Genomic DNA, 13,220 nt, shown 5'->3' with positions numbered 1-13,220 from the left:
GCTAAATTTTTGTAAATATTTATGAATTTTTGAAATCTTAAACTAAATTTTTTGTCAATCATCCCCATCTCAATTTTATTGTTAATCGCTTTCATTTTTGTTGCGAGCCTTATACGTTTCAAGTGACCAATCATGACCTTGTTTGGTTATATTCCTACGCTCAGTACTCACTTTCTACATGTTTGAACCTATTTCCCATTAAAAAAACATAATTTTAAATGTTATTCTAATAAATACTTTACTAAATTAAATATTTAAGTCAATATTGCATTTAAGTTTTGAAGTAATAATTTAATAAACTAGACCTATTTTCTTAAGCGGAAACTCCTTGTTCATGAGTTCCTGGGCAATACACATATTGGATATTGTTGGCTTTTTATGATGTGTTGAATAATGTTACTGAGTATTTAGTGTTGCTAAATGACCAAGGTCTCGTGATTTCTTGGATTTATAAGACGGTTCTGAAGTGTCAGTAATGGATGAACCATACATTAATTTTATTCCTCCCCCAGAGGCACCGGTTTTCACTCCCACTGAGGAAGAATTCGCAGATCCACTAGGATACATTGCAAAAATAAAACCTATTGCCGAAAAGACAGGAATATGCAAAATTAAACCTCCACCGGTTTGTTATTCTTTGTTGATTTTAATAAATGCGTTCTTTTTAACATGCAGAAATAGTGGGTGAATTAAAACTAGCGCAAGACAGTAAGTTCGCAGGTTAGGGTACGTGCATTGTAATGGAGCAAACATGGCGACGCATTGTTTGACCATAGGGATTTGACAGATGCTGCAAAAGAAAAGTCCACCAAATAACACAAATAGATACATCGTTCCTTTATTGAATATGCAGTCAATTTGGGTCTTTCTTTTAAATATTAACCTAAAAACTTGTCAAATTGTTTACATTTTCCCCAGTTACCTAAAGATTTTCTTTAGGTTAGCCATTGCCCAAATATAGAATGACTCATTAGCATATTTCACATTGATTGCAAGTACTTTATATGTTTTTTACTCAGATTTGAAGGATCAATTTGAAGGATCAAATCTTCAGGTTAGATGTGTACAAAAATTATATAAATTTGTTGTTATCAGGCAGGGAGTAAAACATAAATTTTAAAAATGTTTTTGAAGAAAGAGTTCATTTAAAAAAAGCATTATTAATTTTATGATAAATGTGAACTTTTTAGTAACTGTAATGTACACAAATAGTGCTTTTTTTGTTTTTTTTTTTTAAATGAGATGTACACCCTAAATATTTATATTGAACAACTTCAAGATCATGGAGTTAAAGCAAATATTTATAAAATTACAATTTAAATAGTGGTTTAAATATTTCAAATTGTAAATTGAACTAACATTAAAGAATAAAAAAAGATCATATTTCTGGAATTCAGAAATTATTTTTAAAATGATAAAACAATAAGTTTTAAATCGTGGCATCAACCACTTGTATATCAGAACACTATTCATATGACATGTATTATAATGATTATTTCTTGAAGTTCTGGAAATACAAATCAAATAGCAAATTAAGTTTTATCAGTGTTTTTCTCCCAAACCATTTCTTTACACATTCTCCAGTTGCATACATTATCCAGACTATTTTACCACAACCTCAAAAGGTCAAGGGAAGGGAGTTTCTGTATTTTTTGTAGAGAAATTTGATTTTCTTCCTGCTAAAGTAAATAATGGTGAAAAAATGTGAATTTTTCTTAGATGAAATGAAAAAAGTGAATTTAAGATCATCAGGCAATGGAAAAAAGTGGATACATTCAAATCCAATATGGCTGCCTGTGATTCTAGGAAGCCATCTTCTTTTGTGTATTCAATGGTGTTATACATGGGACTTTATTGTGACGAGGATTCGCTTTATTTCAGGATTGGCAGCCCCCATTCGCAGTGGATGTAGATAAATTCAGATTTACTCCGAGAGTTCAGAGATTAAACGAACTTGAGGTAAGGATTATATTTTTTCAACTTTTTCAATCATGATGATTAAATTCAGTGTCCTTGGTGATTACTATTAAAGATCTGGAATAAATAAGAGAAGTATTTTTATTGGTAATGTGAACTATTTCTGCATAAATTAATAAGAAAAAAAAAATTACCGTTAGGTGTTTGTCTAAATCGTTTTGGACTGGAATTTGAAATCTAAAATTTAGATGATATTTATATGATTTTAAACAAAGCTCTGTGTCGTACAATAAATAGTTTTCTAGTTATTACTATGAAGAAGCTACTTGATCAGAACTTCATTACTCTTTGTTCGAAAATGTTTACCTTTTTTTGAAAGGGGGGCTAATGATATTGGGAGGTGCATTTTACCATTGTTTACTGTAATTCTGAAATTGTGTTAATTTATCACATTTATGAAAAGTTTTATCTATCAAGTTTATAAAACCTATCTATAGGTAGGACACATATATATTTAAACAAGTTTTTAAATTATACACTTGTTGAGACTTGAGTTTTGTACACAAATTAATAAAATAAATGTTTTCATTAAGGACTGACTACCGGTGAAATTGACCTCTTTGAACAATTGACAAAAATGCACTTTGAAATGAACATTTTTTTTAAGGTCCACAGAGATTCTGTTCATAAACCTTAGCCCCTAGCCTGTGTTACAAATGATCTCTAACCCTTTACTTTGAAATAAAGGGAAAACACTGAAACTAGAAAAAAAAAATTTGGCTGCTAATTATAATCATAGTAATGAATGTTATAAACATGAGAAGTGAGAGATTGGTTCTGAGAGATTATTTTGTTTAAAAATTACATATTAACAGTAGATTAAATGAACAGATACCTGCTCATTTTTAAAAGGTCATTATCAAGCATTTTTTAAAGTTTATGTATTGGTGGATATGAAAAAAATTAAGAACTGCATATATTTACCATTTATTACTTACCCAGTAAATTCAAAATGTGTTTGCATGATCATGATAATACCATACCTTGCAATTTTCAATGTGATCATATAATTGTATGAATGAAAATTTTTACCATCTGTAGGCTTTCACCCGGATTAAACTTAACTTTTTGGATCAACTTGCAAGATTTTGGGAGCTGCAGGTAAGCCGATATTTTACATTAGAAAAATTGTTGCAAATATCACATACTGGTAAATGTATTGTATTTAGCATGTACGATAATTGGCGGACATTGATTTTTGAGGATGTTTGCTTGGATTTAAATTAGTTCAGCTGGTAGTGTTTTTCTTTATGTGGAAGACATTAAGTGATATACATGATTATTGAATAAGCAGATGTTGTTTTTTTTTAAATGCACAAAAAAGAATACACAACCAAATGAAATACTCTAACAGTTATAATTGTTTGGAGTAATTTACAAAATGTTTTATTACTTCATGTTTCTGTATAATTTTAGGGCTGTTCTTTGAAAATCCCCCATGTGGAGAGAAAGCTACTGGACCTGTACAATTTGTACAAGGTAAGTCCCACACAGGCTTCCATAATGTGTGGGGGAATTAGTGGATTAAAATAATTGTTTTTTTTTATATCTGAGTTTAACATGCATAAAAAAGCTAAATCCAAACTTTAAGTTAGTTTCAGTAATGTGATATTTTATGATGTAATGAATTCAGATAAAACAACAGTTTGTACCATGTTCTTTGAAACAACTACAGTAATTTAATTGAACACAAGTAACTTACACCCAAATTATAAGTAACACACCTGAATTTTGTAGGCTGTTGAAGAAGAGGGTGGTATGGAATTGGCCACCAAAGAAAGGAAATGGTCCAAGATTGCCCAGAGGTTAAAGTATCCTCCAGGAAAGGGGGTGGGGGGATCCCTCCGATCTCACTACGAGAGAATCCTCTACCCATTCTTCATCTTCAAGAAAGGCGAATCCTACCCAGCTGAGGTACATGTAATAAAACCAAGGGCTGTAGGATATAAAAGAGTTCAAAGAAAAGACAAATTAATGTTTTACCAACTTATGTCAGAAGAACTTGAATTTCTGTGAAGCCAGTTTTCATATAAAAAAGCCTTTAAATTCTTTAAGATTTGAATTTTTAACCTATATATAATATAATTAAAAAGCTTAAATTTCGGAACTCAGTTTAATCCAAAATGAAAGAAAGAGAATTGATTAATAACAGTAACTTAAAAAATGACTACAAAGTAATAAAGCATGTGCAGCAGTGAAATTTTATTTTGCATATGTTATGTAAATATTGCAGTTCACTTGACTGATTCTGTTTGTTTTAGCAACCAAAACCAGATTTGTCTTCAAATGCTGAAGAGGAGGACAAGTCCGACAAAGATTACAAACCTCACGGAATAGCAGCTAAAACCGCAGCAGGGGGATACACTCGCAAAAACAAGAAAGAAAGAGCACAGAAACAGGTTAGTAGAACAGAATGTTATCTGGACATCATAAAAGCTGGTGTATACCAATAGAACATATTTCTTGTTTTTCACAGTATCAGCTTAATCAATGTTAATGTATCTGAATTACTTTATAATTCCATTGCTCTGTGATTTATGACTTTTCTCTATTTAGAACTTGGATGTACAATTCTTTGTGATTATTCCTTATTTTCTTGAGATATAATTATGCGTGTTATTTTAAATTCAGTTCTTTTCATCCACTTTAGTCTTATCTGAGTTACGAGGACTGAAATGTAAATGTTTTTCAAATTTCCTAAATTGCTCCATCTTGATACACTTATTCTACTGTTTGAGAAATCTAAATAAGCCTTTTGTTTTCAAGCTTCCCTCTGACACAGATGAAGTCCCCACAGTCTTAGTGAGTGCTGCTTTTGAGATTTCCCCCGAATCATTATTTATAGCTTCACATCATACAGCAAGTAGAAGTACACAACTAATCCTCATCAATTATCCTGCAATATTATGGAAATGAAAGTTCTCGGAAAGTTCTTTGATACTGCATGTTTTGGCAATATGTATGAAAAATCAAATATACTTGAACCTTCTTCTGAAAGAGAATCATTTTGAACATCTTGCCACATCAATACTTTCTTTGAATTTGGGCATACAATGGCAATTCAAGCTTTTAAGTTAGACTTGATACTTGAACTGAAATCAGCAGGTAGCATTTTCTTCATAAAGACCTTGTAATTGAATAAAATATCTATTAAAAATGCTTAATCATGTTAATCAGTGTTGATGTTGAAGCTAAAAATAATGATAGACCCATGTTTCATTATAACCTATATAGAATAGCAACTTATATTTCTTAATAAAACATCATCTAGTTGTTTATAATACCATATTAATCTGTACTCTGGTATGTGTAATACTATTCATGGTTATGGTGACATTTAGGCAGCTCCGTTTTGATTCAACTTTTCTCCAAAAAAAAAAAAAAAATCACCACTCATGTTGGGTTGAATGTGCTAATAAAACTCAAGTGAAAAAAAATCATGAACATGATGAAGGTACAACACAGTTTTCATATTAAGGGTGTTGAAAAAAAGAGAATTTAAGCCTGAAAAATGCTTTTTTTTTTAGCCTTTGAAATGTTTAATCAAGAATATTTTAGATAGCAAATCAATATTTTGTTAGTACTTTATTGCTTATCATATTCATTACTATTTAAATCATTAATGTGTTGTTTGAATGTTTCACATAAGGGAGTGATTTAGAGTCAGATCCTCAGGAATACTTTAGCAAGTAAATATAATATAATTCAGTGTTAATTGTTGGACAGATCTAAAAAATATTTGAGGTCCTCAAGTGCATGTAAAATCTTCACTTGCCTACATTTAAAGTGTGAAACATTTGCCTTTCTCCAACTATTCTCCACTCGATATGCTAGAGGGTGCACAATCCTAGCAATATTGAAAATGGAAAATAATGAGAAGATTGAATTTTGTTTTTCGGCTGATAATATTTTTACACAGTGATTCCTCAGAAGATATTTGCTGCTGCTTACATTGCTTCTGGTGCTAAGGCATGTACTACGGCTATGTTGAATGTTGATAGCGTAACTTTATGATTTTTTTCCTCTTTCAGGAGAAGATGGACATTGACTACAATGTGAACTCAGAACTGAAGAAGTTACAGTTCTTTGGAGCTGGACCGAAAGCTGCTGTCCCCCCAGCCGGGGAAGGAAAAGGTGAACTCAAAGGTTCAGTTTTTTTTTTTTTTATAAAAATTAAAGTTTAATTGTTAAAATATGTACATGTATGTGGTGTTTGTTTTGGATTTGTTCTAATGAAAAATGTATGAAAATTTAGAAAAAAAAGAATCTGCAGTGAAGTACAGATATCTTAAATCACTACATGATTACAATAATATCAGCTTATTGTCTTTATTGATTTTAGATGAGATTAAGGTAGAACCATTGGAGAATGGAGGAGGTGTTAGCACCAGACATAAAAACCCAGGCCCAGGCGCATACACCACGGTAAGTCTGACCCAGGGCTAGGGGCATACACCATGGAAAATCTTATCTGGGCTAGGGGCATACACCACGGTAAGTCTGACCCAGGGCTAGGGGCATACACCATGGAAAATCTTATCTGGGCTAGGGGCATACACCACGGTAAGTCTGACCCAGGGCTAGGGGCATACACCATGGAAAATCTTATCTGGGCTAGGGGCATACACTAAGGTAAGTCTGACCTAGGGCTAGGGGCATACACCACAGAAAATCTTATTTGCGTCAGGGGCATACACCACGGAAAAATTTATCTGGGTCAGGGGCATACACCACGGAAAATGTCTTACACAGGACAGCATACACCAGCAATGTGTCAGTTCAGCGGCATACACCACGGAAACTTTTCAGCGGCATACACCACGGAAAATGTTAATTGTTAACGGCAACACCACGGAAAATCTTATTTGGGTCAGCGGCATACACCACGGAAAATCTTATTTGGGTCAGCGGCATACACCACGGAAAATCTTATTGGGGTAAGGGCATACACCACTGTATGTCTTACACAGGACAGCCACCAGCAATGTGTCAGTTCAGCATTTTCCGAGGGCAACTTTTGTCAACGATGTTAATTGTTAACATTGTCATGTCTTTTATTGAAGAAGCTTTTTGACAAGTTTTTCATGTCAAGTTTAAATTGATTGTACAATCATGTTTAATTCTAAATGTCAGTATAAGACCATTGTAATATATGTTGAAAGCAAGTCTGATTTGATAACAGAGATTAAAGATAATTGAAATTTAATAACAGAAGAAAAGTGACAAACAACGATCAGAGGACAAACAGTTTAGTTGGTAATTACATAAAAGTAAATTGTGTGTTATAGGTGGATTTGTACATCTGTCACATGTGTAACCGCGGTGATGGGGAGGAGTACATGTTGCTATGTGACGGATGTGATGATGCATTCCATACGTACTGCCTAATCCCTCCCATGCCTGAGGTCCCTAAAGGGGACTGGAGATGTCCTAAATGTGTGGCAAAGGTGAGAATCTAAAGAACTCAGTATGTAGATGATTTCTTTATCCTGATTACAAGATATAAAATTAATGTTAGGTTTTTCACTGTTCATAGACACATTTTCTTATGTAATCTAGGCTTGCTGTCGTCCTATGAACCCTTATGGATTTGAACAAGCTAAAAAGGACTATAGTCTGCAGAGTTTTGGAGAAATGGCTGACCAGTTTAAATCCAACTACTTCAACATGCCAGTGCATGTAAGTGGCCCTTCAGTGTACAATTATTTTAAGCAACAGTGGCAACTTGATTGTTATTCTAATGACTAAAATTGGCTTTTATGCATACTGAATTTAATTTTTGATTTCATTTGGGTCTTTTTCTGAAATATTGGAATTCAAACTTGTTTGATATTAGTTAATGAAAAAGTTTTTCAAAGAACTCTGTACATACTTCATACAAGTAAGTCTATATAATCGTTAAGAATTATTTTTAAAGTGTGTAATGTAAAATTTCAATACTGGCAACAGAGTACTGAATAGAATTGGTAACTGACCTTTAAGAAAATAACCCCAGCCTTTTGTGTATGTAGATGGTGCCGTGTGAGATGGTGGAGAAGGAATTCTGGCGATTGGTTAACTGTATTGAGGAGGACGTATCAGTAGAGTACGGAGCTGATATCCACGCCTCAGAAATGGGCAGCGGCTTCCCAACTAAGGACACCAAGGAGATGTTCCCAGAGGATGAGGTAATGGGCAGAAATTAATGCAACAGTTGAATTTATTGTTTTAATTGTTTTATAAAAAAAAAATTACATTTATTTATTAAAGAACAAACCTAGTTATCTCAAACTTGACAGGACCTAAACAAAACTTTGAGATATCTGTGATTTTGAGATATTTAGGAAAAGTACATAAAAGAAAAGTACTTTGGACTTTCTTATCACTTTGATATAACAATAGTATTGAAGATATCAATATTTGAGATGCTGAGTTGAATTGTATCTATTTTCATTATATGATTATGAACGAGTGGATTTTGAAGTACATGAAGTAAGATATCTCTCTGTTTTGTTAGGAATACATCAATTCTGGGTGGAATCTGAACAATTTACCAGTCCTGGAGCAGTCTGTTCTCTGTCACATTAATGCTGACATCTCAGGCATGAAGGTGGGTACTCCTCACTCACTGGGTGTTCCTATCAAATACAACTAAAGAATAGTAGTTTGTGATATTTTCTTTTAAAATGTTCTTTGATCATGGTGATGCAGTATAATGATATACATTTACTATTTTCGTTATCTACAGATTCCCTGGTGCTATGTGGGGATGTGTTTTTCCAGTTTTTGTTGGCACAATGAGGATCACTGGAGTTACTCTATCAACTACATGCACTGGTTAGTTCTCCTCCATCATATGGAATTTCATACTTCATGTTCTGGAATAGTCAACTGATTTGATCTGTACTTTAAATTTCTTTTGAGAATTATTCAGTTGAATGAATATAAATTATGAGATCTCATTAACATGGTTTTATTTCAGGGGAGAACCAAAGACTTGGTACGGAGTCCCTGGAGCCATGGCTGATTTGTTTGAAGATGTGATGAAGAAGAGTGCCCCCGAATTGTTTGAAGCTTCCCCAGACCTTCTTCATCAGCTGACCACTATAATGAACCCCAACATTCTCATGGACCATGGGGTTCCAGTAAGTAAAACTATGGCTTTAAGTCACTGACCACACTACTCAAAAGAAATGAGTGCTGTTCCTGACATACAGTAAAACAGGCTTACAGAGAGTTAACGCTTACAGTGAAGTAATTTTCATTTGTCTCGACTTTCAAATAAATTGTAAACATACATGTAACTTATATAAGGAATTGCATTTATAACGAAGCAAAATCATCTGTCCCTGGCACTTCGTTTTAAGTTTGGTTTACTTTATTTTTTTCTGTAGATTGTACGCACCAACCAACATGCTGGAGAGTTTATCATAACCTTCCCCCGAGCCTACCATGCTGGCTTCAACCAGGGTTACAACTTTGCTGAGGCTGTAAACTTTGCACCAGCTGACTGGGTAAGTTCAAGATCTTCACATGACATTCTACCGGAGACAAATCTTCTTGTTCAAAATTTGCCCAATATTTTTTTCTGTACGTATATCATGTTTTAAAATATCCTTCATTTTTCCAGTTACCCATAGGACGTGCCTGTATTGAACACTATAGATCTTTGTGTCGTCAGTGTGTTTTCTCACATGAGGAATTAGTATGTAAAATGGCAGCTGATCCAGATAACCTAGACCTAATCATTGCAGCCAGCACTCACAAAGATCTGCTTGCTATTGTGGAAGATGAAAGGAAACAACGCAAAAGCCTGCTGGAAATGGTTAGAAATTAATTTCAAACTTATTTATAAAGCACGATGTATCAAAATGACCTTGTTTAACTTGACACTGCTATTGCATAGATGGTAAGCTATGATCTGATGTTTTTCGAGAAAATTTCTAATTAAAAACCAAATTTAAAATTGCAAATCAACACCTTAGGTTAATAGTGAGGATTCTCACAAGTGGATATCGTGGTAATTAGTTGGGTTGTAGAAGAGGTCAAAATACATATTACCTGTTACATATTGGGCATATATATTGTTACATACTGGTTCACATGATAATTGGATGGAGAAATCATGTTTTGGGAAAGAAGCCAATCATTATTTGATGTTATTCTTTACTTCATGTTACAGGGAACAAAGGAGGCGGAGCGTGAGGCGTTTGAACTGCTCCCTGACGACGAGCGACAATGTGACTTCTGTAAAACCACTTGCTTCCTGTCTGCTGTCACCTGTCCATGTAAACCAAGTATGTTGACAAATTTGTCAACCAATTATACATGTATTTACTTACATTGTAATTCCAAGTATGTCTGCATATTGTCATTCATCCTAGTTACAGTATATTCTTTTGTTTGTAGATAAAGTTGTTTGTATTCACCATGTGGACAAGCTGTGTGTTTGTAAACCATCACAATACTGCCTGAGATATAGATACACTCTAGATGAATTACCCACAATGCTCAATCGTCTGAAAGTACGTGCCGAATCATTTGACAACTGGACAACCAAAGTCAGAGCAGCTCTGGAGGCTGAAGTGGATGAGAAAGTTGGTAAGTTGTGTCATATTATGTTTGTATCTCTGAATAGATTTGAACCTGTGACCACTGGCATGCCTGTCCATTTCTCTATTGAAAGAGCTAAAGGATTAATCACTAGCACAAAATTGTTGGAAGTTATTTATCTTAAATATCACAGGTTCATTGTTCAGACCGTAAAAAATGTCATGGAGAAACTTAATTATATTCTTTCCAATAAATAATTTGTAGCTTTAAATGAATGTTTTATCTTGTTAAAACACAAGTGGAAGGATATTTTTAATTTCCTGAATGTGTTGTTGAAAATTTTGAAGTGTGTTAAATCTTGATTAGAATCTAAGCCATTAAGTGTCTGGGTTAAGTGGAGTATAAGTTACAGTGTATAAAGTTACAGTATACTGTAAACCAATTATTATACGTTTTTTTATTCACTATATAAACGATTTATTTCCGCGAATGGTCATTTTTTTTTTATTTCCACAAGTTTTTTTGCTTCAAATTAAAATTTTATATCCGCTCAAAAACTAGGTCAAATGCTACCGTGAGTACTGCTTATTTATTATTCAAGACATTATGTGGATTGCATCTATTTAAAATCTTAGATCCGCACCTAAAGTAGGTAAACTATTACCATGAGTATACATGTACTTCTTACGCATTATTCACAATGCTCGAATGAAAATCGGGAAAAAAAATCGAGGAGATTAAAGTCGATTTAAAACTCTCAAGTGTAAAAGTACCTCATGCTAATTGGGTAATTGACGCTTTACAAGATCTACATAGCCAAAGGACAATTATTATAAATGGTTGGGACAGAGCAGGACTGAGCAATAATTAGTCGTAATTAACCAGGCTATCTCTAACTCGTCTGTGACAATAAATGAACAATAATAACACAAGCTGAAATATTTATTGACATTTTAATCGTTTTTAGACAAATATTTTCAGATTTTCCATTCGTTTATATATTTTTTCTGAATGTTTGTAATTAAACTTCAACTGCTTCTAGAACACTAAAATTCTTCCGTGAACTTATTGAGTTGGGATCGGTATTCAAAAAAGAGCAAATAACTATAATCATAACATGGGAAAATGAACGACTGGTTCGCGACGATAAATATCCGCGAGCAGAGGTTACTCGCGGAACTCGCGGATATTTATCGCACGCGTATAATACTTGGTTTACAGTATAAAATTTACAATTTTTGTTGTAGATCTGTCCGATCTGAAGGAGTACATCAGTGAAGCAGAAGAGAAGAGATTCCCGGACTCCGAGTTGATGCAGCAGTTAGTCATGGCCGTCAATGAGGCAGAGAAATGTGCTAATGTGGCGGCTCAGCTGGTGTCCAAGAAAGCCAGAACGAGGTCAGTGTTAGTAAGCTTATTACTATGTCTTGTCTGTGATTTAAAGCAAAGAAAATTTTTAAGTAAAGGAATAAATGCATACATTATTAATTGTTTATAAATTAACTTTCAGAAATCGCCACAATGAAGGGAAATACATAGCCAAGCTAAGTTTAGATGAACTGAACTGTTTCTATGAACAAGTGGCCAGTCTGGCGTGTGTGATCAAGGAAGCCAAACTGGTCAAGGTAAGCACCTGTTACCTGTTCTACCTGAAAGTTAATAAAAATCATAACAGGACAAAATAATTTGTAAAATTTAATTTTTTTAGTATCAGATTTACATTTAGTTTGTAAATTTTGCAAAAGATAGGCATAAATACAAGCTTGAGATTGTATTGAACATTTTGAGATAGTATACAGTTATGGAATGGGTAGGAGGAAAATATCAAATTTATGGTTCCCTGAGGGAGGAAACTATTTCCCGAGGAAAAAAGTTTCTTGCCGAGGGGAATAGCTTTGATTTTTCAGGGAGTAGTCCTCAGATGAGGGAAATAGTCTCTTCTCGAGGAAATAGACAGTTTTATGGTATTAAATGTATATAGAGTAATAACAGTAGAGGTGTAATAATGTTGATTATGTAAAGCTATATAATGTTATTACATGTAACATCTTGACACAGGAGCTACTGGATAAGGTAGTACAGTTCCAGAGAGAGGCCCAGGAGGCGTTAGAAGCCGAGAGTCCGGACTCGGAGAAGTTAGAACAGCTGATTGAGTTCAGCGTCACGCTGGATGTAGATCTCCAGGAGATACCTAAACTGAAGCAGGTCAGGTTACTGTGCATTATATCAGTATTTGTCTGTACAGTAAAACATGCTTACAATGAAGTGCCAGGGACAAAAGATTATTGGGGCCTTATTGTGCATTATATTAGTTTTTGTTTGAGTTTAATTTCCTGTAAAATCATAACATTACGTTATGTATTCTGTTGGGTGCCTTTGGAAGAAAGCAGCTTCCACTTAATCAAGTAGTTCAAAGCTAAATTGCATAAATGTTTATTAATGCATACATTGTGTAATCAAGTCTATGCTACATGTAACTTATTGAAAAATCAATTCCCACCAGATGTCATATGCAGTACATATACTTACAGTATATTATTTGCTATATTAGGCATCTCGTAAGTAATATAATATTTCCTACAGCAACTCCAACCCTTTCACATAATGGCTACTTGCAATTCCTTGGTTTCACTGTTTAATACACTGTAAATTATGCTGCTATAAAAATAAACAGTCAGTTACGAAAGATATATCCATTTATTCATGCAGCG

The 13,220-nt window shown here is 33.7% G+C and overlaps 1 protein-coding gene across 4 annotated transcripts in view; it reads left to right on the top strand.

Annotated features, from left to right (window-relative positions):
• The first annotated feature begins 329 nt into the window (after positions 1 to 329).
• Positions 330 to 13,220, top strand: part of LOC134241278 (lysine-specific demethylase 5A-like) — a 28,198-nt gene continuing 15,307 nt past the window's right edge. The window contains exons 1-22 of one of the 4 annotated variants that reach the window (XM_062723344.1): positions 330 to 625; positions 1,882 to 1,959; positions 3,019 to 3,078; positions 3,394 to 3,456; positions 3,715 to 3,891; positions 4,239 to 4,376; positions 4,744 to 4,779; positions 6,009 to 6,111; positions 6,320 to 6,402; positions 7,266 to 7,424; positions 7,537 to 7,656; positions 7,989 to 8,144; positions 8,474 to 8,566; positions 8,705 to 8,793; positions 8,939 to 9,101; positions 9,351 to 9,470; positions 9,587 to 9,781; positions 10,139 to 10,253; positions 10,366 to 10,557; positions 11,757 to 11,907; positions 12,020 to 12,134; positions 12,568 to 12,714. In XM_062723344.1, the coding sequence (XP_062579328.1) occupies positions 476 to 625; positions 1,882 to 1,959; positions 3,019 to 3,078; positions 3,394 to 3,456; positions 3,715 to 3,891; positions 4,239 to 4,376; positions 4,744 to 4,779; positions 6,009 to 6,111; positions 6,320 to 6,402; positions 7,266 to 7,424; positions 7,537 to 7,656; positions 7,989 to 8,144; positions 8,474 to 8,566; positions 8,705 to 8,793; positions 8,939 to 9,101; positions 9,351 to 9,470; positions 9,587 to 9,781; positions 10,139 to 10,253; positions 10,366 to 10,557; positions 11,757 to 11,907; positions 12,020 to 12,134; positions 12,568 to 12,714 (2,703 nt within the window). In that variant the 5' untranslated portion in view covers positions 330 to 475. Of the gene's footprint in view, positions 626 to 1,881; positions 1,960 to 3,018; positions 3,079 to 3,393; positions 3,457 to 3,714; positions 3,892 to 4,238; positions 4,377 to 4,743; positions 4,780 to 6,008; positions 6,124 to 6,319; positions 6,403 to 7,265; positions 7,425 to 7,536; positions 7,657 to 7,988; positions 8,145 to 8,473; positions 8,567 to 8,704; positions 8,794 to 8,938; positions 9,102 to 9,350; positions 9,471 to 9,586; positions 9,782 to 10,138; positions 10,254 to 10,365; positions 10,558 to 11,756; positions 11,908 to 12,019; positions 12,135 to 12,567; positions 12,715 to 13,220 lie in introns of all 4 variants that reach the window. The other 3 variants (XM_062723343.1, XM_062723346.1, XM_062723345.1) reach the window with 3 other exon arrangements.

Source organism: Saccostrea cucullata, unplaced genomic scaffold (assembly GCF_032062105.1).
Source record: "Saccostrea cucullata isolate Sc308-1 unplaced genomic scaffold, CSIRO_AGI_Scuc_v1 ctg222, whole genome shotgun sequence".
NCBI classification, from domain to species: Eukaryota; Metazoa; Mollusca; class Bivalvia; order Ostreida; family Ostreidae; genus Saccostrea; species Saccostrea cuccullata.
Note: the sequence above shows the minus strand (reverse complement) of the source record. Positions and strands in the feature narration are given on the sequence as shown.